Here is a 24214-nt window from a genome sequence, read left to right as displayed (position 1 = left end):
CAACAGTTCTCAGTGTGTCAGTGATGGAAAAAGTAAATAGCTCAAGTTTCTGGGCATCAATATTTTAGAGGATGTGTCCTGGGCCTTACACATTGATGTGATTATGAAGAAGGTAGACCAGCGGCTCCACTTTGTTAGGAGCTCAAGGAGATTTGGTAAAACATCTTACAAATCGCAATAAATGCATGGTGGAATGCTTTCTGGCTGTTTGCTTTACACCAAGGTACGGAGGCTCCAAAGGACAGGATTGAAAAGTGCTGCACTATCTAGGACATGCTCTCTTCCTTTACTACCATCACGGATGAGGTACAGGAGTCTGAATACTCGCACTGAATGATTTAGATTGAGTTTCCTCTCGTCCTTGGTTTTCTTCCCACTATTTGGGACATTTACAGAGGCAGGTGCATAAAAAGAGCCCGAAGGATCACTGGGGACCCGAGTCACCCCAACCACAAACCGTTCCAGCTGCTGCCATCTGAGAAACGATACCACAGCATAAAAGCCAGGACCGGGACAGCTTCTTCCACCATGCTATCTGACCGTTTAATTCAGACTGATACAATTGTACTTCTATGCACATTGCACACATTTAGATGGAGATGTAATGTAAACATTTTTACTCCTCATGTCTGTGAAGGATGTAAGTAATAAAGTCAACTCAATAAACACAAAAAGAAAGAAATAATAATAATAAATAAGTAAGCAATAAATATTGAAAACATTAGATGAAGAGTCCTTGAGAGTGAGTCCATAGGTTGTGGAAACATTTGATGGGGCAAGTGAGTTGAGTGAAGTTATCCCCTTTGGTTCAAGAGCACAATAGTTGAGGGGGTAGTAACTGTTCATGATCCTGGTGGTGTGGGCCCTGATGCTCCTGTACTTTCTTCCTGATGGCAGCAGTGAGAAGAGGGCATGACCTGGATGGTGGGGGTCACTGACAATCGAGGCTGCTTTCCTGTGGCAAAGATTCATGTAGGTGTGCCCAGCGGTTGGGAGGGTTTTACCTGTAATGGATTGGGCTGTATCCACTACATTTTATAGGATTTTCTTTTCAGGGGCATTGGTGATTCCATACCAGGCTGCGTTGCAGTCAGTCAATATATTCACCGCTCTACATCAATAGATGTTTGTCAAAGTTTTCAATTTCACGCCGAATCTCAGATCTTTGCAAGCTCCTAATGAAATAGAGGCACTGCTGTGTTTTCTCCATAATTGCACTTATGTGCTGGGCCCAGGATAGGTCCTCCAAAATGATAACTCTGATGAATTTAAAGTTGCTGACCCTCTCTAACTCTGATCCTCTGATGAGGATTGGCTCATGGACCTGTGATTTCCTTAAGATCAAAGGACATAGGCCATTCAGCTCATTGAGTAATATCCCTTTCAATCTCCTTCTCCCCCAATTCTGAATGATCCATGGACTCATGAACACTGCCTCATTATTCACTTTTGCACTTTTTAATTATTTAGTAATTTATAGTAATTTATAGTAATTTCATGCCTTTGCAATGTACTGCTGCCACGAAACAACAAATTCCACAACATAAAAGTCATTGAAAACAAACCTGATACTGATTCTGAAAAAAAACTGTTGAGTGGCAAAATACCAGAAGCAAAATGAGGTGATACTTTTTATAAATGTGGATTTGCATACCCTGATGGGATGGAAAAAATTCAATTATAGGTTTCAAAGGGAACTATATAAATGTTTGAAAGAGAAAAAACATACTGGGATATCATATACAGCGCACAATGACTTGAGTCACAGTTTGGAGCTACGTGAACTAGAAGTTCCCTTCTACACAAAAGCCCTTCTCATCCTTAATTCATTATATACGTTTAATATTTTTCTTTAACATCATACAAGGACATAGTGTTAGAATGGTAACTATTGCATCCTACATTAAGATGAGCAAATATAAGGTGGGAAAATCAATGCCCAGTGATGGCAGATCGCAGCAATTCAAAATAATGCATGTTATGGGTTCCTGCTATCAGTCACATTTGACAACTTTGAACTGCCTTATAAGTATTTTCATTGTTCAAAGTTCAATATAACGTTATTATCCAAGCCTGTATATATCATCATATACTACCCTGAGATTCATTTTCTAGCAGGTATTCAGAGCAGAAACAAAGAAACACAATAGAATCAACAAACTCTACACGCATAGCTGGACAAACAACCGATGTGCAAAAGAAGACAAACTGCAAACAGAGGAAAGTATAAATATTAAATAATATTGAGAACAAACGTCGTAGAATCCTTAAAAGTTTTGGAGTCAGTTCAGTGAGTGAAGTTATTCAGTACATTGAAGTCAAATATTTTCAGTTAAAATTTATAGGTTGTACCTTGACAACTGTATAGATTACTGCAACGTTTAGTATGGCCTAATTACGTAATTGCTATATTGAAAGTGTGACACATGACTTACCTTGCTGCAAAACTCTTCCAATAAATCTTATTTGTTACCTCTTGAATGCTGAAGCATAAATTGCTTTTGCATACAATATGACCGGGATAATGCTGAGTATCATCTTAAGTCAGCCTTTAAGAGCCATATAAAACATTAACATAGAAAGGATTTTGGCATAACTCCTCTGCTAACAAAGGAGCTAAAACCAATCTATCTATTGGGGCTGTGCTAATTTATGTGCTATTACAACCAACAGAAAGAACATTAAGTACAATTCATCTGTTTTAATAGAAGTTGCTTCTTAAAAAAGGAAGTGACAAGTGGGGTTTTAAATAGTAAGAGCAGCTTGCACACCTAACACACAAAAACAATGCAAGCTATTCACAGAGATGTGGTATTGCAATCCAAGAATGACTATAAAAAGGTGACAGGTGTTAAACAGCTGAAAATTAAGGAGGATCATTAAAAAAGGTAATTAGGACTACTCCATAGAGTCTTAATAGCTAAATAGGCACAAAGGAAAACTAGGTACTGATAGAAAGTTGCAGAGGTAGATACAGAAAGTTGTTGAAGATAGAGGTTGTTAGAAGATACGATATGAAGAGGTTTGATCAGAGACTGTGAAACTTTCGTATCTGAGATACAAGGGACCAAGAGGCAATGAAGTTGAATGATAAACAGAGCTGAAAGTACTTGAAGCATGAAAATCTCATTTGATCACCAGTTGTGTACACTTGCCATCTAATTTGATCACCAAATCTGTGTTAGCCATCTAATTGTTCTTTATCAGCATATTTGGCTCCATTTACTTCAAAGAACAACTGTCGACTAAATCAAAATTTCTCACTGCTATTCTGGTACTTCTGTGGTGGAGAGGATAAACTCACCCACTTAGTGAAGGATATAAACCGTGGTTGTTGTTTTTCTCTGGATTAGCCTGAGGCAATGTCTAGATAAGAGAATGGAACTGAAAGTAAAGGCTTCGAGCTATGGAATCCACAACCGTAAGTAGTACTGTAGTGGAATTTAGCAAACTTAAACTTAACAGGAATGTTGCAAAGATTTCTTCTTACAGCCCAAAGGGGAAAAAAGTGCTAGACAGTAAGATACATTCTATTCAAATTGTGTACTTTGGAGACAGTAGAATGCCAATGTCAGTATCTTGGCATCCTCCTGACAAATGATGAGTAGTGATAGGATTAAACAAAATAATCACAGTTGCAGGCCAAAACAAATGGGGACTTCTCTCATGTAATTATAATACTGAATTAATGTTGCAATTAACTTTTTTTGAACATTACTCAATTCTTCATTTTATAACACTGTATTTCGGAAAAAAGTCCAATTAATGTAAGCAGCTTTCCCAGGAAATTAGACTTGTATATCACACAAAGATACTTAAGGATGGTCAAAGAAGTGCTGACCTTTGAGCCACATGGTACCACATATCACAGATGTGAACACTAGGCAAATAAACACATAAATCAAAGACAGAGCAGGCACTCACCTCTCGGTCTAACATTGATGGAGGCACAACTGTGACAATATCTCCTTTCTCGGGATCGATGTAGAACATGTTTGGAGATGGTGTCTCTGGTGTTTGTTTTATGATACTGTAGCGCAGAACTGCATTGTTTGTACTGGGGTCATCTGCATCATGAGCTGTCATTCGCATCACAGTAGTTCCTAGAAAAAGAGCCATGGGGTTAATTGCTAACTGATAGTATATCTCATTGCAACAGTTAAGATAAATATTTCTAGATATGCTCCTGATAAATATCTGCTCAGCCATTCTCACTGCTGCAACGTAGACAGTGGTAAGTTCATTGTTGCTTTTGAAATCTGGATGTTCACATCAGCAAGGAATGATTTGAAGCAAATACGATTTTTTCCTCACTATAATTCTTCCTAAACATTACATGAAGTTCTTGAGAATGTGGGAACCACTTAGGAACCTGTTATGTTTTGGTAACTTCAAAACATTAAGCTAACTCAAAGGAAAACTCAGGAGTCCAAAAGTGCAGACCAAGTTTACTTTAAGTGAGGCATGCACACTTACTATAGGTTAGCGTGATGACATATGCAATTCATGCATTTATACATATAACCCCTAATGAATTATTTAAACAAACAAGAATCAACCAATATAGATACAAAACTACTCAAATATTATTGAAGTACTAAATACACAGCCAAACCCATTACTCACTAGCTTTAGACTCACACAATCAAGATGGCCCAGTCAGTGTGTGGGATCTATGACCAGCATCTTCCACCCATTCTAGTCTGGATGTTTCAATCCACAGGAACTACAACAAGTCATCACGTTTTAGGAACAGCTTCTTTCCCTCCACCATCAGATTTCTGAATGAACACTACCTCACTTTTCTTCTTTATATTAAAACTTAGAGTAATTTTTTTTTGCCTTACTGCCACAAAACAACAAATTTCATGACATACATCAGGAATAATAAACCTGATTCTGATACTTATATCAATTTTGTGAAGGAAACATCAATAAGATTTAGAAAAGGAAAAAAAAAGGATTTCAAAGGCAATTCTTGGGGCTTGTTGAGAAAATAGTCTCCAAGTGTCTCTACAAATGCTGAGGGCAGAAGGCTACATCATCATATTTACAGATTATTCCTTGGGCTGCAAGATTGGTTCACTCTCATGTTGAAGCAGAAAGATGCTTTTCATTCACTGGCATCCATGGGATTGGAACTCACTAACAAAACAAACATACAGTATACCATACTACAACCATTCAGAGAACTGTAAATATGTTTTTTCTATAGTGAAGATAACATATGCAGTGCAGTGTGCAGTGCACTTTTGGCAAGTTTATCCTATTTCTTTTCCCAGAATAGAACTATCATAATTCTCAGAAACAACCAGTCTGCGCATTTCCGTGTTTCAATTTCAGTGAGGGGGTGTACAGATGCATTTTTTGGGGGGGCAAGTAGATTTGAACTAATCTCAGATGTCATGAACGAGTAGGTTGCTGACATACGTACAGTCTAACTTTGAAAGAATGGCCTTTGGCTAAGGCACCACACTAAAGCATATTATCACCAGGGAAGAATGGGGCAAATTAAAAGGTGCAGAAGTTCAATTTATCATCCAGTAGGTAATTTAGAAGTGTAACACATCAAAGTTGGATAGCATTGCAAAAACAAAAAAACACATCGTATAGCTATCACAAGATATGTTAAGCTAATTAAATTAATATTACTTTTGCAAGAATTGATTGTGGACTTCAGACAGAGTAAGATGGGGGAACACATGCCAGACCTCATCGAGGGATCAGAAGTGGAAAGGGGATGCAATTTCAACATCTGAGGATCTATCCTGGGCCCAACATATTGATGCAGTTACAAAGAAGGCATGACAGTGGCTAGATCTCATTAGGAGTTTGAGGAGATTTGGTATGTCACCAAACACACTGACAAATTTCTACATATGATCATGGAGAGCATTCTGACTGGCTGCATCACTATCTGACATGGGGAAGGGGCACGGCACAGGATCAAAGTAAGCTGCAGAGAGTTGTAAACTCAGTCAGCTCCATTAAGGACACTAGCCATAATGGAGCTTAGGAGGGATGATGGTGCCTAAAGGCAACTCCTTTGCTTGCATCTTTGGAAACAGCTCTATTTCTACCTTTAATATCTTTATTTTTCCCTTCCAGGATTCTTTTGAAGACCCTGATCTGGAGTTACACGCAGGCTTCGGCTCTTTGTGGGAATGGGACTCGTTGTCGGAGTTCCACGACTGGCCGCTATTCAACATGCCAAGGGTTTGGCCTGAGAATCTCAATCGTGTTCAGAAGCCTAAGATCGTGGGACTCTGGAGACGGGCGGATTGAGGGTCGGTGTCACAGCAGGAGACTCGTGTGTTGTCAGGGAGGCTGAAAAATCTTTCGCTGTGGGCCCGAAGACCCGAGGTCTTTGCGATCTTCAGGCACAGAGCTTGAGAAAAGCCACAAAGCAGACGATTAACATCGTAAACTAGCCGGTTGTGGTTATGTCTCCTGTTCGCTGTGAAAATGGGGGACTTCTCGTTCTCCCTTGCCAGAGAGAGAGAGAACCTGAGGATTGTCGAATTTCAGATGAAATGCAAAGCATTTGGGGTAACTTTGGTCTGTGTCATTGCTATTGCTTAGTACACGCTGGGGCTTGGTGATGGTATCAATGCTCTTTTTTTGCTGGTGAGGAAGGGGGGATCGTTGCCCGCTGCTGCTTACGCGCAGGAGTGGGGAGCTGGGGGGACTTTGGGGTTCTCACATTCAACTGTCATTCAGTCTTTGGGGGACTTCTCTGTTTTTGTGGATACTTGTGAAGTAAAAGCATTTCAGGATGTATATTGTATACATTTCTCTGACATTAAACTTGACCTTTGAATCTTTGATCTTCAAGGACTGATGCCTCTAAAAGGCGGCATCAAACAGGTTCGGTATTGTCATTTAAAGTAAAATTGGATAGGTATATGGACAGGAAAGGAATGGAGAGTTATGGGCTGAGTGCGGGCCAGTGGGACTAGGTGAGTGTAAGCATTGGCACGGACTAGGAGGGCCAAGATGGCCTGTTTCCATGCTGTAATTGTTATATGGTTATTAAAGACACCCCATCACCAGGGACATGCCCTCTTCTCATTGCTACTATCAGAGAGGAGGTACAGGAGCATAAAAGAACGCACCCAATGATTCAGGAACAGCTCCTTCCCCTCTGCCATCAAATTTCTGAATAGACATTGAACCCATAAACACTACTTCACTATTTACTTTTTTTTCTCTTTTTGCACTACCTATTTAATTATAATTGTAATTTACAGTTTTATTATTATGTATTACAATGTACTGCTGGGGTCACATAACAACAATTTCCGATTCTGAAAGGTTAAATTTCCTCCCATTGTCCCTTCCACAAAGTGCCTAGCATTTACCCTCATTCTTCATATTCTCACGATTTAAATTTGAAACCATAAGTTTTCAATAAATATGCATTCTTGGGGAACTGGGTGAACATCTCATTATCAGAATGGACTGAGAATTAATAAGACCCAGTAGGAATTGTTTCTGCTATTTTCATTACAGTGTAAGCAAAGAAGTCATGTCCAGGTCTGTTTAATGGGAAGTTTGTATTCCAATCATCTTTCACAACCTGCTCAACTGCTTCCAATCCCAGGACAAACAAATATTTGCTTTAGTTTGAAGAACTTTATTTTGACCGAGTGGATGCTGAGGACCTCAGGCCATTGTCAAGGGATTTTATTTCAAGGATGTTAAATCCTGATATGATTGCAATGAGGAGTAGGGATATGATCTGCATGGAGAATTTCCTCACATATCACAACGAAACCTTGGGTCAAAGAAAGATTATACCTTTTACTATACATAATCATAAAATAAATTAACATATTCCTTAGATGACCAGCAATTAGGCAATATGGAAATATTCATTACCTTATTTTTATGGAGGCTTGGAAATCTGAGGAAGTTCAGTTAATGGACCAGAAAGAAGTGTAATTTTAAGTATTAATTCTGTTTCTTCCTCTATGGATGCTGTCCTACCACTAGTAGAGGTGGCTCGACATTTTAGAAGATTAGGCAGAACGAAAGCAGAAGCCAGGCAGATGTGTTAACCAGAAAATGACACAACGTGCAAAAGTGAGAAATGACCTTAGCTCAGACAACCTAGATCTAGAGTCAATTTGGACTGAAATAAGAGAAAAAAATACATGGGAAATAAGTCACTATATATGGCCCCATTAATATTACAAGAACATATTAAAAAAAACTTCCAATAGGACCACAACCTTGGTTTGGAGACTTGTGTGGCTCAATGACCTGGAGAGCTATGTTGGTTGGAGTTAGGGTTTTATGCTGTGGTCCTTGGTAGGGTCACCCATGCCAAACGGGTCAAAGGGTAGAGGCCAGACTAAGTGGTCCACTGGTCCTGCAGGTTTGAGGGTTTAGCTCCAGGCTAACAGCTCTGACTGTTAAAAACAAAATTGTGCTGGAGACAGCAAGGAAGCATCCTTCTGCATCTGGGTGCAACAGTATTCCTGAGACTCCAACTGGGACTTGCATGGCTGACAGAAAGGAAAACCAAAAAAAGCTACTGACATGATGAAGGAAGCCCTGAACAAGACCAAAGATGGAGGACCTACATTGCTGTCCTAAGTACAAGCAGCATAACTGGCAGTAATAATAATACTGTTCAATTTTTAAAAATTAGAGGGGATCATGAGGAAGACACTGCAGTGATCATAGATAAATTTACTCTATGATATCCCCGACATCTTATCCAGCGCTTATCTACCATTTCACTTCAAAACCTATTTCCTATGTTAGCTAATTTTGTAAATGTATATTTTAACTGCTGTTACTTAAGTTCAAAACAATAGTTGCAGAATCATAGAATCATAGAAATCTACAGTACATTACAGGCCCTACACCCCACAATGTTGCGCCAACCATGTAACATACTTTTAGACTTGTGCTTCTCACTCTTAAATGGAACACTGTATTTTTCATGCTGTGATCATTTGTCAACAGAGGTTCCTTCAATATATTAATTTTTTTCTCATTATACATAACCATAAAATAAAATAACACGTTCCTTAGTTGATTCCATAATGTGTTGATCCAGGTAACCCTCTTGGGCACACACTATAAGTCCATCATTGATGCAACCTTTGCTAATTTTATTTGTCTAACCTTTATGAAGGCGTATGGAAGTTGTAGAGTTATTCAAGAAGGCAGGCAAAAAGGCAAACTTTAAACTAGAAAGCCTTACATCTATCATCATAAACATGGTGGAATCTATTATTCAGGAGGACATTTGGAAAATAATAATGTAATAAAGTAGAGTCAACATGGCTTTATGAAAGAAAATTTGTGTTTGTAAAATTTATTAGAGTTCTTTCAGGATGTAACAAGATTCAAGATTGTTAATGTCATGTCCCGTATGAGTGCATAGGAGAACAAAATAATTGTTACTTTGGATCCACTGCAGCATATTAAAAACACAACAAAATAAAGAACACAATAGTAAAACAAACAAAATAAATATAAAAACACAAGAGTGTTCATATGCATTGATTGATTATACGAGGTGTGATTGATAAGTTCATGGCCTAAGGTAGAAGGAGTCAATTTTAGAAAGCCTAGCACGTTTATTTTTCAACATAGTCTCCCCTCTTACATTTACACACTTAGTCCAGTGGTCGTGGAGCATACGGATCATGGACCTCCAGAAAGTATCCACAGCTGGGTGATTGATAAGTTTGTGGTGCAAGGTTGAAGGAGTTGAGTTATACAGCTCTCGTTACATGCACATGCAGGTCAACTCTTTGAGCGATTATGCAGAAAGTTTGGTTAATAACTCATCTCCTTCTACCTTAGGCCACAAACTTATCAATCACCTCTGATGAGTTATTAACTTCAACCTTTCTGCATAATCACTCAAAGAGTTGACCTGCATATGCAAGTAACAAGAGCTGTATAACTCACCTCCTTCTAGCTTAGGCCGCAAACTTATCAATCACCCCTCGTAAGTACATAAAATGATGCTAGGTACAGGAGAGTCTATACACAAGTTGACTGACAGGAAACGATAAAGTAGCAGTGGCTGGATAATGGGCAGAGATATTGATCAACCTTACTGCTTCAGGAATGTAACTGATTTTGTGGCTGTTGATCCAGGCATGAATGCTATGTAGCCTCTTCTCTGATGGGAATAGGACAAACAGTCCACAAGAGCGTCGGTGGAATCCTTCATGATATTGCTGGGTTTTTTTCTGTTACTGGCAGAAAAGAGTAGTTCTGATTTCCCATCTGCTGACAGTGCAGTTTCCGTACTATTGCAGTGATGCAACAAGTTACGATACTTTCTACTGCGCATCTGTAGAAAGTCATCAGTATGGATAAGCATAGTCCAATTCTCCTCAGCATCCTTAGAAAGTAGAGGCATTCATGAACTTGGTATAGAATGTGTGCGGGCAGAATGAGAGGTTGTGAGATGTCCTCTCCCAGGAGTTTGAAGCTGCTTGCAGTTTCCACTGCTGAACCACCGATGTACAGTGGGTTGTAACTGGTGCAAGTTCTCTTGAAGTCAATAACCATCTCCTTTGTCTTGCTGCCGTCGAGGAGGAAGTTCTCTTCCTGGCGTCGAGCTCTTCCAGTTCCTCTCTGGAGACTGTCTCATCATTGTTGGTGCTGACCCCCACCACTGTCATGCATTCGGCAAATTTGACAATGTGATTGCTCTGGTGTTTGGACCATGTGTGAGCAGAGTGTACAGAGTTGGGCTATCACACAACCCTGGGAGGCAGCCATGTTGAGGACGATGGAGAGGGAGGAGTGACTGTGCATCCTGACTATTTGTACTCTGTTAGTTAGGAAGTCCAACACCTAGTTGCACAGTGGTGTATTTAGACCGATGCTTTTGCAATAGTCTGTCAGACAATAGTGTTGAATGCCAAACTGAAAACCAGAATCAGCATTCTGACATAAGTGTCATTATACTCTAGGCGTGTGCGGGCCAGGTGCATGACGGATGCTATGGCATCTGTTGTCAAATGGTTCTGTTGGTAAGCATATTGGTGACTGTCCAGTGTGGCAGGAATGGAGTTTTTGATGTTTGTCATTACCGGCCTTTCAAATCACTTCATGATAATTGGTATCAGTGCTGTCGGGTGGTAGTCATTTAGTTCTGAAAGTGTATTGGTCTTTGGTACAAGGATCAAGCACTATAGATTATGGGAAGCTAGTAAATATAGGGTGACCAGATTTCCAAAATCTATTTGATGAAGTGCTTGTAAAAGGATACTACATTGCATTACTCAAGAGATGAAATAAGAATAATAAGGCACCATGTATAGAGGACTAGCTATCTCATAGTAAACCAATTGAATACAGGTAGATGATTTTCAGGCTGGTATCCACTGGGACTGGAAGAATCGAAGCTGGACCCTCAAAACTTGGTAATCAATATGAAATGAAGGAAAAATTGCTGGTGACATAAAGAAAGGTAGAAAAGGAAGTTGCAAGAAGGACATTAAGTCTGCAGAAGGATACACAACGATCAGTTCAGTGATATATATTTAGCAGATGGAGTACCATGTAATTATCCATTGCAGAAGGAAGTCTAGAAAAGCCATATATTGTTTGAATAGAGAAACTACATAGAGCTACTCGATGAAGAAATCCAAATGTCCTTTGTATACTTGTAAGAATATGGCAAATGAAATGTCTTTTACTGCAAGTTGTCCTGTACAACTCTAAAGGGTGATGGTGAAATGGACCCTGGAATACTGTGTAGAAGTGTTTTTTTGTTTCTTTATTCAAGGAGATATACTTAAAAGAGGCCTCAACTTGAGTATTGTGAACAGTTTTGGGCCCCTCATCTTAAAAAAAAAGATGTGCTGGCATTGGAGAGGATCCAGAGGAGGTTCGTAAGGATAATTCCAGGAATGAAAAGGTTATCATACAAGGAATGTTAGATGGTCTGTACTCGTTGGAATTCAGAAGGATGAAGGGGGATCTCATTGAAACCTTTCAAACGTTGAAAGGCCTAGACAGAGTAGATGTGGAAAGGATGTTTCCCATGGTGAGAGAGTCTAGGACAAGAGGGCACAGCCTCAGGTTAGAGGGGTGCCCTTTCAAAACAGAGATGCAGAGAAATTTCTTTAGCCAAAGAGTAGAGAATTTGTGGAATCTGTTACCATATGCAGCTGTGGAGGATCAATAAAGTATGTCTGTCTTATGGCCTCTGAAATGGAGGTGGCTTAGAGAAGGTTCATTAAGCTGTTTACTGAGACAAGGAAAGGTTGAGCAGAATAAACCTGTAACTGTTTAGAAAACTGAGTATCATGTTATTGAAATATATAAGATTCTGAATAGATATGGAATGGATGTTTCCTTTGTGGGGAAACAGATGTAAGGTAAAGTTTATGAATCATAGATTGTCCATCTACAATTCTTTACTGTTATTGCAAATTTGTTAAGAAATTACTCTTTGCTTTGTGAACTAAACCTTTGGTATTCTCTATGACAGACAGGCTGAAAACAATTGTTGAATACAGTAAAGATGAAGATTTTGCATAGTTCTAGTGGTATTATCATGGTGTATCTGGTGTTTGGATATATAGCGAATATTAAATTCAGCAACCAATCTTCAGATCTGAACATGGATTGTAGGTTAAATTTTAAATGCAGCCCTGAAAAATAATTTCCTGGAGCTATTGACTGAAAGCCAGGCATTACTGATTAACATTCATTTGGGGTGACTCAAGTGTGAGTGCAAAGAAGGAGGTGTGAAGAACGAGGTGTAAAGGTTATACATAATGCAAAGGAAGCATTGTAGATAATTTGTAACTATAGAATTGTCCTGCTGTTACCTTTGATCTGAGGCATATAACATGTCATTTAATATTGGGTCAAACAGGCCTCTTCCTCCATGAATGTCTCGTGCTTTTAACTTTACCAGTGAAATAACTTAGTTCTGATGTTTTTAATAATGGTCTTTAATTCTGGCCCCCCCCCCCAAACATTAGAATGCTTTCTCTTCACCTATACCATCAGTTCCCATTAACATCCTAATTTCCAAGGAATACAACATTATATAATCTCTTAATTTAACCTGAGGAGTCCAGGTATCTTTCAGTAAAGCCACTCCCTGTAATCAAACTTTAGAATGGATCTCTGAAACACTAAAAAACAGGTTCTTGATTTCACAATTTACATCACTGTGGCCCTTCAGTGCACTGCACTTTTTCTGTAAAGATAACTGCATTCAGTTTTCCTTTTTTCTACTTAAATATTCTTCTGTATGGAATGATCTGTCTGGAGTTTATTGTCATGTGCACAAGTACATGTCTGCACAGCTGCAAAGAAAAACTTAAATGCATCAGCACACAGACACACCAGCAGAACTCACAAGAAAAAGTTACATTTATTTTAAAAAATGTCCATTTTAGTCCAAAGTGATCAAAGTGGTCTAAGTGCAAGTGATTAGGGTTGTGTAAAATGGTTAAAATAGCTCTTCTTGATGATATGGGACTTCTGTACCTCCTGCCTGTTGGCATCCATGAAAAATACATGTCACAAATGGTAGGGACCTTTGGTGATGGATGTTGCCTTCTTGTGGTAGCATTATGTGACATGCGACCATAATAAACCAATGTCAGCTTAACATATTAAACTACCATTTCTTGTTCAGCTTCATCTAGCTCGATGCATCTGAGGCTGCTAATGATACCAATGTTGGATCCATAAGCTCTTCCACAGATAGGCAGATTCCCCACCGTCAGATTTTGGATTAGATAACGAACCTATGAGCACTAGCTCAGTATTTTTTTACATCTCTTTTGGCACTGCTTATTTAATTGTCTTTTTTTAATACATACTTTTTATTGTAATTTATAGATTTTATTATTATGTATTGCATTGTACTGCTGCCGCAAAACAAATTTCACGACATATGCCGGTGATATTAAACCTGATTCTGATGAATCTGAATCTATTTTTTGTATTTCAACACTGATATATATTATCTCAGCCACGGAAATTCTTACTCTACGTACTACAACTTGACCCCAAGATCTGTTGTACCCTAACCAACCGATCTTCTTTGAAAGACTAAATATAAATTTATGCCATTGATCTTAATGCTGAAACTTTGTACTTCTAAACATACACACTGAAGAATATTCAGTGAAAATTACCTAGTACAACAATGTTACTTTCAGATGAAGAGGCCAGTTATCACATTATATTATAAACTTCAACATCATTTACTTTAATGAGGAATGTCAAACAAAACCTGAGGCAGGATTATATCCTGTTACATTGCTGCTAAGAGCTATTAGTGGCTTGATGAATATCATTAATGCTATTTAGCATCCCTGAGTCATGTTTTAATCACCAGCTATGAGTGAGTTAAATGCTGTGACAGTTCAAAGAATTGCTTCACAAGAATCACTTCCCAGAACCTCTGAATTCTCCATTCCAATATCAGATCCTCTGACACCTCACCAGCTGGCTGTACTGATGCATAGGCACTTTAAATATTGACAGGCTCTGCTATTGCTTGTCTCAGAGCTTCTGAGCCACATTAAAAGCCAGACAAATTTGCAGCAAAAAATATCAGCCTATGATCTGATGATTCACCAGACCGAACAGTGGTCACCACTGCATTACTCAAATGAAATAATTATGTAACATAATATTTCTTTCAACAATGATAGATATAATGGTAATTAAATCTTGTTACAATGCTGTATTTTCCAGATACTCCTACTGTGTGTGCAGTACATTCATGATGTGTCTGTATATAATTGCAATTTTGCTTCGGGTTGTATGCAATTAGACTAATTAGGCACACATCTCATTTCTAGTATTCAGTCATGTACACGATTTATTTTTCCCCTTCCTCTTTCCTTTTGAAATATTGTTTTCTAAGTTTGGAGTGTGGTTCTGTAACAGGTAGAGGATTGTTAAAGAATATAGCAGGATATAGATCAGTAAAATTATGGGTCATCAGTTGAAGAAATGGCAGATGGAGTTTAATCCAGCTAAATTTGAGGTGTTGCTCTTTGAGATCAAATATAAAGGAACAACTGGCAAGACACCTGCTGATTCTTTCTGTACCTTGTGGCGCATCAGGTGTACAACCTTGCCATTTCTTTAACATTCTTGCCTGTTTTTATGAGGCCCAGTTGCTAGCTCGATGCTCAACCCAGCACGGATGGAAATTGTGTAAGGAGCTGGGCGGGTTCAAACCCGAGACCGTTTGCGTAGATGTCCAGTGCGGATGCCACTACACCACTGTAACAGTACTAATATACATGGGGATCTTGGGGTCCAAGTCCATACCTCACTGAAAATGGCTGACAAAGTCACCAGGGTGGTGAAGCAGGTGTATGCTTGCCTTTATTAGTTCAACCATCCAGAAGTTACGTCATGGCTAAAGGAAACTCTATCTATTTAGCCTGCAACTTGAGTGTTGCATTCAATTCTGATTCCCCATTCTATGAAGGATATGGAGCCTGTGGTGAGGTACACAAGAGGTTCACCAGGATGCTGCCTGAATTAGAAGCCATGTGCTATAAGGACAAATTGGACAAATTTGGGCATGCAAAAGGCTGAGGAGAGAACCAAGGGAAGTTTATAAGATGATGAGAAGCATAAATAGAGCAACCAGCCTGGTATCTCTTTGCCAAAGTCAAAAATGTCGAATACTAGAGAGCATGCATTTAAGAGAGGGAACGTTCAAAGAAGGTTTACAGGGTAATTTTTATTTAAACATAGAGTGGTGGGTGTTTGAAATACACTGCTTGTGTGGATGTGGGGGCAAATATAATAGATGCATTTAAGAGGCTCTAAGATAAACATGTAAATGTCCAGAACATCAATGGATATGGACATTGTATAGGCAGAAGGGGTTAGCTTAGTTAGGCATTTAAGTACCAATGTATTTATTTTAGCACAACATTGTCAGCCAAAGACCTTGTTTTTGTGCTGTCATGTCCTATGTTCTATGCGATCCAATATGGCCTCTTGTAAATCAAATTTGCAGATCACCTGAACAGCAGAGATTTCCACTCTCCCACCTTTAGATTTCATACTTTTTTATTTTTAATAATTCCTACCAAGATGGGAAATTCCACATTTTTCCACATCATAGGCTCTTTTACCACTCACTTGGCCAGCATATCCATTTGCAGTTTCTTTCATGTTCTCACAGCTTATTTTCCTGTCATTAGAAATTTCAGAAACTTGTATCCAGATCATTTAGATAAATTGTAAAAGGTTGAGACTCCAGAGGTGATTCCTCTGTCAAACCACTTGTCACATCGTACAATCCAGAAAAAAGACACATTTATGCACACTATCTGTCAGCTAATCCTTATTCCGTGCCAATATATTACCTTCTCCTACATGAGCTTTTACTTTCCCCAATAATCTTTGATGTGGGACTTTATAAAATGTCTTCTAGAAAACTAAGTATTATATATCCGCTAATTCATCATTGTCCACATAAATGAAGGTTTCCTTATCACAGCTGATCTGTTTGGAAAATATACAATAGTAGATAAAGTAAAGGAGAGAGCAAATTAAATGGTGGCAATTTGATCTCACAGTTCCAGCACTACTTTTTAAATTAGTTCCTCTTCATTTATCTTCTGCTTACACCTCCCACAGACAAGTCAGCTGTAGTTAACATCCCTTCACCACCTTTTCTCTGCCAGCACCACTACCATGGAATTTACCCTTTCAAAGACTTACTTTGTTCTTTCCATTCCCTCTCATTTCTCTGCATCTTATATCATGCCCCTTTTCTAAATTTGTCTACTTCTCACACATTTGATTTCTCTCTCAACAGATTTGTCTGACCCACTGGTTATTCTCTGTTTTACTCTGATATCCTGTATTTGCAGTATTATGATTTTCACTTTCTGATTGTCTTCATGTATGCACTCAGCAGGCTGACATCCAGCAAGCTTAACTGTTTAGCAGTCACAGGAATGGTGGTCATTCCTGTCTGTCCGACCTAAAAGAAAATGCTAGTTCTAGTCTGGTTGAGGTCACGTAACTAAGCATAGACCAAGGGTCAAACTTGGATCCATCTGGTCTTTGTTGTTCAACTAATCAATGAGTAAACAAAGAAATAAACTGGAAAAGCCCAGATCACCACCATTAAATAAAAGTAAGGTATGCTACCAATAAAACATGCACAGCTGGTCTAAGGTCCAAATATTTATTTATTAACTTAATCTGACCTTCTGAATCCTCTGCTGAGATCTTCCCAGTTGAGAAAAAGTTAATTTTTGGTGCTGATGAAAGCTTCTGTAGATTGCCAACTGTTTGACTTCTCATTCTTATTGCTAATTTAACTCCAGATGACTTCAAGATCAAAGCTTTTCAGAACTTTTCAATTATGATTCAGGGGCGTATCAAGGTAAGTGCGACAGCTGGAGTGGTTGATGGGCTGCCTGCAGTGAGGGCACAGCTGAGTGAACAGGACTAAAGCAAGCCTGAAGCTATGTGTTGCGTATTACCACCATGAGTTCCTTTTCTCTGCAGTGAAATTCAGGAAAGTTTTTACATAAGATTAAGCATGCTATAACAATGTAAAGTTGCATTTCCAAATTTACCTGATGACGAATAATGCCAATAATCTATTAATGTAACATCATTTCTGTAAGATTTCATCCTTGAAACATACCTCAATCTGTTTGACTCAACCAGAAACCAGATGGAGTTCCTCAAGCACGATTATTATACTTTTTATCTTGATGTTTCTATTAATTTGCCATTGATAGATCCATGGCAGACAACAATAGATGGCAGTTTTCCAGAATTAATTATAAACACTTGAAATGAAGTATTGCAAGAACAAATCATTTAATCTGAAGCAATGCAATAATGCATGGTCAAATTTTATTTCACTGCGATAATGCAAGAATTAATATGTGTAAGGTAAGTGGGCCATCTGTTAATATTTGAATCAAATCATTTCACTTTAGATATCAGTTTGGATCTATGCGTGAAAGAAATTCTATGCTGGAATGCAGTGCTCTACATCATTTATCTATATTATAGCCTGAATGTGCAGAATGACACCACTGCCCCCCCCCCCCCCACTGCCACTGCTCTTTATCGATCAAGTGAATATTTTCAAGTCAATTTATCTCTGAAGAGGCAACTATCTTTTTGTGAGAGTGTTCAGCATTAATCAACAGATTGGAACCAGAATCTGTTAGTAAAATGAGCCACAGCAGCGTTGTAGTGGAAGAAATTAACAACTTAAGCTAAGGCCAGAGTCCTAGTACTTCATTATAAGCTTCCAAAATATAGGCATCCTCGGTCATAAGGAAACTGGAGGGATTTCTACCTCTTGTTGCCTCTTGATCTCATATTGTGCGTATTGCGTTTGTTTTTTATGGGTATTCTATTATTTCATCCTCATATGACCCATTAATCCAGTAGGAAGAATTTCACATCTAACCACAAGGACTGTGGTATCATTTCACTAATAAATATACATACAATGAAGTTAATCAAGAGAGAAATGTAATTAGTTGCCTTTATTAGAATAATTTTTGAATAAAACATAAATATAGTTTTGTCTTGATTGGTTGATAAAGATAATAAATATTTCGGCTATGTGCAAGTGTCCACTAATGAGCCATTGACTTTACAATTTTAAAAAGCCATTGATGTCCCTCTAGGGAAGAAATGAATGATTTTATTAACCACTTATCACTCCATATTCAAGTGTTGCATAACATTTTCATTTTCAGATAGGGTGGTAAGTGTGGTATGATATTTTCAATGCACTGAGGTTAAAACAAAAGGGCTTAAAAATCACCCTTGGTTAATCTGCTAATCATATGAGTGGCTTCACTCTGTACCTGCTATAACTTGCTACTCTGGCTGATTGAATGGAAGGCTGCACTTTGCTGCAGAAAGGAATTTATCAGCGTCTGCCATTAACTGGACATATTGTTCCAAATTTAACTGTCAAATTGTTTTTTACATGCTGGTTTTGCGTGGTGAAAATATTGCAGCAATTGTTACAGGCTAGAATGACCTAAGTGAACAGGACAAGAAATGATGACACAAGGTATTGCAGATGATGGAATCTGGAGCACAAAGTATGTGCTGGAGGAACTCAAACGGTCAAGGCAGCATCTGTGGAGGCAAATGCATGATCAATATTTTGGATCTAAATCCTGCATCAGGACTGCCGTGCTCAGTCCAAAATATTGACAATCCCTTTGCCTCAACAGCTGCTGCCTAACCCATTGAATTCCACTGGCAGATTGTTTCTCACATAGATAAGCAATTGTCTATGTTAAAAAAGTGCAAAATAAACAGTTCAAAGATTACTATGGAACTGCAGAGTGGATGAATGATATATTGTGTACAGAAAGTTTAATAGAAGGGTATAGAGAAAGTGAATAAAAAGTAAAATTTAAAAAAAATCATAAATACAAGAACTTCTCCAGATGCTGGAAATCTAGAGTAAAACACACAAAATGCTGGATAAATTCAGCAGGCTGCATCTATGGAGAGGAATAAACACTTGATGTTTCAATCTGTGATGCTTCATCTAGACATGCATTGATTTATTTGCTGACTTTTGATGCTTCTTTGCAAAAAAAAATCAAACTTTTGCATGCTAATTTCCTGCATAATGATTACTATCACAAGGAGTGAATCTACTTCATTTCACTGGTTCTTTTCACAAGACATGCATTGACTTGCTTGCTAATTTTTGATGCTTCTGTGCAAGCACCTGACTGGGTTCCACTTTTTAATCTTAAATTACAAGTAAGATTAATCCAGTGTAATGTACACTGATCATGTCTGATAACAATCTGATCACGTATGATTAACCTCTGTTAACCATACATGATTAGATTATAAATGTGAAAAAAATCAGCAATTTGCTGAATAAACTTCATGGTCGAGCAGCATCTGTAGGAGGAAGGAAACTGCAGACTTGCTCTGTTTTTCTTTGATGGGGCCATGGTCCACAAATTGGCATGAGGCGGTACCTGAGAGCTATCGCCTGGCCTCTGAAAGGTAGAGGTCAGCAAACCAGACAACAATAGCACCACCCTTGTTTTATATAGCACAGAACAGGTCCTTCTGGCTGTTCAAACCACGTCACCGAACAATCCCTTGATTTAATCCTAGCCTAATCACAAGACAATTAACCTACAAAACAGTACGTCTTTGGACTGCAGGAGGAAACTGGAGCACCTGAAGGAAACATGCTATCACAGAGAGAATGTACAAACTCTTTACAGACAACGGTGGAAATCGAACTCAGATCGCCTGTACTGTAAAGCGTGGTACCATGCCATCCCTTATGAAGGCTTGATAATAGATTGCAATTGGTGTGAAGTGAATGGAGGACTGTGTATTCAGAGATCGTGAGGTTGGAGCGTGCCAGTGGTGTGGAGAAGTTGAGGTATCAGTCCTAATGCTATCAAGACTGTTAATTAATACTTTTGAAAAGTGTCTTAAAACTTTGTGTTCTTTTAAATGCAATTTATTGTGGTTGAATAATTGCAGTAAAGTTAACCATACATGGCCTTATTTAAATCAATTACACTTAAGACATTTCAAACCTAGCAGGAACACATCAAAAGTACTAATGTTAATGAGACTGCTGTAGATCCACCTATTTAATTGGAGATGTTTCCTAAGTGGCTCAAAGAACTGCAAGATTTTTGTTCCATGATCTAGTCCATGTGACCTATCCACCTTCAGACTTTTCAGTTTCCCAAGCACCTTCTCCTTAGTAACAGCAGCTGCACTCACTTCTGGCTGTGACACACTCGCATTTCTGGCATTCAACTGGTGTCTTCCACAGTGAAGACTGACAGAAAATACTTAATTCAGTTCATCCACAATTTCTTTGTCCCCATAACTACCTCTCCAGTGTTGTTTTCCAGTAGTCTGATATTCACTCTCATATCTCTTTTACTCTTTATATATAATCTGAAAAATCTTCTTGTATCCTCTTTTATATTATCATCCCATTTACCTTTATATTTCATGTTTTCTTTCCTTATGGCATTTTTTTAGTTACCTTCTGTTGGCTTTTAAAAGCTTCCCAATTCTATACCTTTCCACTAAGGTTTCTTTTGCTTTTGTGCTGTCTTTGAATTCCCCTGTCAGCCACGGTTGCCTTATCCTCTGTTTAGAATACTTCTTCATCTTTGGAACGTTTCTTTCCTGGACCTACTGAACCCCCCCAGCAACACCAACCATTGCTGCCCTGCCATCATCCCTGCTAGTGCCCCCTTCCAATCAACTTTGGCCAGCTCTTCTCTCATTTAATTCAATTCAAGTTTTATTGTTATTCAACCCTAAAAGAACACTCATCTATATAGCCTCTGTCATTCTCTTTACTCTACTATAATACTGACAGATCCAATTTTAGCTATTCCTTTTCAAACTGCTGGGTGAATTCTATCATATTATGATCATTGTCTCTTAAGAGTTCCTTTACCTTAAGCTGCCTAATTAAATCTGGGTCATTACATAACACCCAATCAGAATTGCCATTCTCCTCGTGGGCTCAACCAGAAGCTGCTCCAACAAGCCATCTTGTAGGCATTCTACAAATTCCCTCTCTTGAGTCCAACACCAAACTGATTTTTCCAATCTACCTGCATATTGAAACACCTCCATGATTATGGTGACCTTTTTCAGTGCCCTTTCTATCTCCCATTTTAATCTGTAGCCCTCCAGTTTACTGGTCTGTATACAGCTCCCTTCAGATCTTTTTACCGTTGCTGTTTCTGAACTCTACCCACAGGGATTGTACATCCATGTCACCTTTTTCTAATGATTTGATTTAATTTTTTACCAGCATAGCCCCTCTGCCTATCTGCTTATCCCTTTCATACAATGCGTATCCATGGAAAGTTTCGCTCCAACTATGAACTTCTTTTATCCACGATTCAGTGATCCCCACAATATTATTCCCGCCAATCTCTAATTGTGCGACAAGTTCATCTACCTTTTTCTGTGTACTCAGTATATTCAGATATAACAGCATCAGTCCTGTATTCATCACCCTTCATTATTTGGCCCCCTGTTACACATTAACGCATCCCAATTTTGCCTATTATCATCTGTCTGTTCTTCCTCATAGTCTCATGCACACTAATTCAAGTTGTATACCAACTACCCCATCCTCAGCCCTATCACTCCGGTTCCCATCCCCCTGACAAATTAGTTTAACCCTTCACTAACAGCTCGAGGAAACCTGCCCAGAAGGATATTGCTCCCTCTCAGGTTCAGGTGTGCTTTTCGTACAGGTCATGCCTCCCCCAGAAGAGATCTCAATGATCCAGAAATCTGAAGCCCTGTCCCCTGTACCAATTATTCAGCCATGCATTCATCTGCCAAATCATCTTATTCTTACCCTCACTGGCACATGGCACAGGCAGCAATCCAGGGATTACTTCCCTGGAGGTCCTGCTTTTCAGTTTCTACCTAACTCCCTATATTCTCTCTTCATGCCTCTTCCCTTTTCTACCTGCTGTATGTCATTGGTACCAGTAAGTATCATGATTTTTGGCAGTTCACTCTCCTCCTTTAGAATTCTATGAACACAACCCGACATCCCCGACCTGGCATCTGGGAGCCAACATACCATTTGGGGTGTGCCTTTCAGATCTACAGAATTGGCTGCCTGCTCCTCTAATAATGGAATCCATTATCACTACTGCACTCCTCTTCTCCCCACTTCCCTCCTGAGCCACAGGAACAGACTCTGTGCCAGGGTCCTGCTTGCCGTGGCTTCTCTGGTAGGCTGTTCACCCTAACACTATCCAAAGCGGTATACTTATAATTGAGGGGAACAGCCACAGGGGTATTCTGCACTGGCTGTCTATTCCCCTTCTTTCCCTGACAGTCACTTCAGTACCTTATTCCTGCAACTTAGGGGTGACTACCTCCCTGTAGCTCCTATCCATCACCTCCTTATTTTCCCATAAGAGCCAAAAGTCATCAGCTGCAACTCAGGTTCCTTAATTCAGTCTCTAAGCAGCTGTAGCTTGGTGCACTTCATGCAGATGTAGTTATCGGGCAGACTGGAGGTCTCCCAGAGTTTCCACATCTCACATGAAGAACATGCCACTACTTCCAGACACATTCCCAGCTCATTAGCAATGTAGTAAAGAAAAAAAAACTTACTAAGAACTTTCACCTTTGCTTGCCCAAGCCTATCTTGCCAAAGCTTGACCACTCTATCAACAGCCAACTCACACAATGGTACTTCCACAATGGTTGCTCCACTTACACTTCCCTTCTTTTTATTGGCCCCATGCTGAATACAGCCTGCTGAAAAAATCTAAAAGCACCCGGGCTCTTTTTAAACCTCATGCTGCGTCACCAATGAACGACCTCTAGTGCTGTTTGCAGCCTGCCGAAAAGAGCCAAAAGCACCCGAGCTCTTTTTAAGCCTCATGCTGCGTCACCAATGAACGACTTCTCTCACTGATTACAGCCCAGCCAAAAGATATGCATGGAGGCAGGGAGGGCTAAGGTCCAGGTGCAAGTCAATGGGACTAAGCCCATTAATAATTCGGCATGGACTGGGCAGGACAAAGGACCTGTTTCTAAGCTATAGTGTTCTATGACTCTGTGGAATTAGAATTTTGCATGTGATATGTAGGAATCAGCAGCAACTAGGGGGGTGCATGATGCAATTAACAGATGCAAACCCAGTAATATTTTTTTCCTGTAGTAACCCCTTTAGAGGACATCATAAAGCATACCCAAACAACACAAATGTCCTGTACAAAAACTATTCTTTTGTCTTAAAATGTGCTGTATGTGCATGTTGTTCAACAGCAGAGGGCCCCCTGACAGACTAAGCACACTTCAACAATTATTCACCTATGTGTCCTCTTGCCTTACTTTCATTGTTCTTTTAATGGAACATTGCAGAAGAAATTTTTCATTTTGTTTTTGGAAATAAATAAAGCAACTACTTATTTCCAGAATAGTCCAAGTTGTAGTTCGGTGACAGACCACAAGCTTATTCAGTACAAGTAAATAACGCTGTGGTGTCAGATCTTACCAAAACCCTTTGAGTGCGGAGTGAACAAATCAGCTTCCCAGTCGTTACCTGTAATATTATGCAATTCCTAACGTACTGTCTTACCTATTATACAAAAAGCAAAGTGCACAGGAATCCTTAACTGCTTTTACTTTAGAGAGTTATTGTGACGGTAAAGACAACCTGCCATTTGATAAG

At 39.1% G+C, this 24214-nt stretch overlaps 1 protein-coding gene across 1 annotated transcript in view; it reads right to left on the bottom strand.

The window, feature by feature from the left end:
- Positions 1–24214, bottom strand: part of cdh13 (cadherin 13, H-cadherin (heart)) — a 1114993-nt gene that overhangs the window by 351210 nt on the left and 739569 nt on the right. The window contains exon 7 of the mRNA XM_073070318.1: positions 3925–4103. Within this exon, the coding sequence (XP_072926419.1) occupies positions 3925–4103 (179 nt within the window). The remainder of the gene's footprint in view (positions 1–3924; positions 4104–24214) is intronic.

Source organism: Hemitrygon akajei, chromosome 17, assembly GCF_048418815.1.
Source record: "Hemitrygon akajei chromosome 17, sHemAka1.3, whole genome shotgun sequence".
NCBI classification, from domain to species: domain Eukaryota; kingdom Metazoa; phylum Chordata; class Chondrichthyes; order Myliobatiformes; family Dasyatidae; genus Hemitrygon; species Hemitrygon akajei.
Note: the sequence above shows the minus strand (reverse complement) of the source record. Positions and strands in the feature narration are given on the sequence as shown.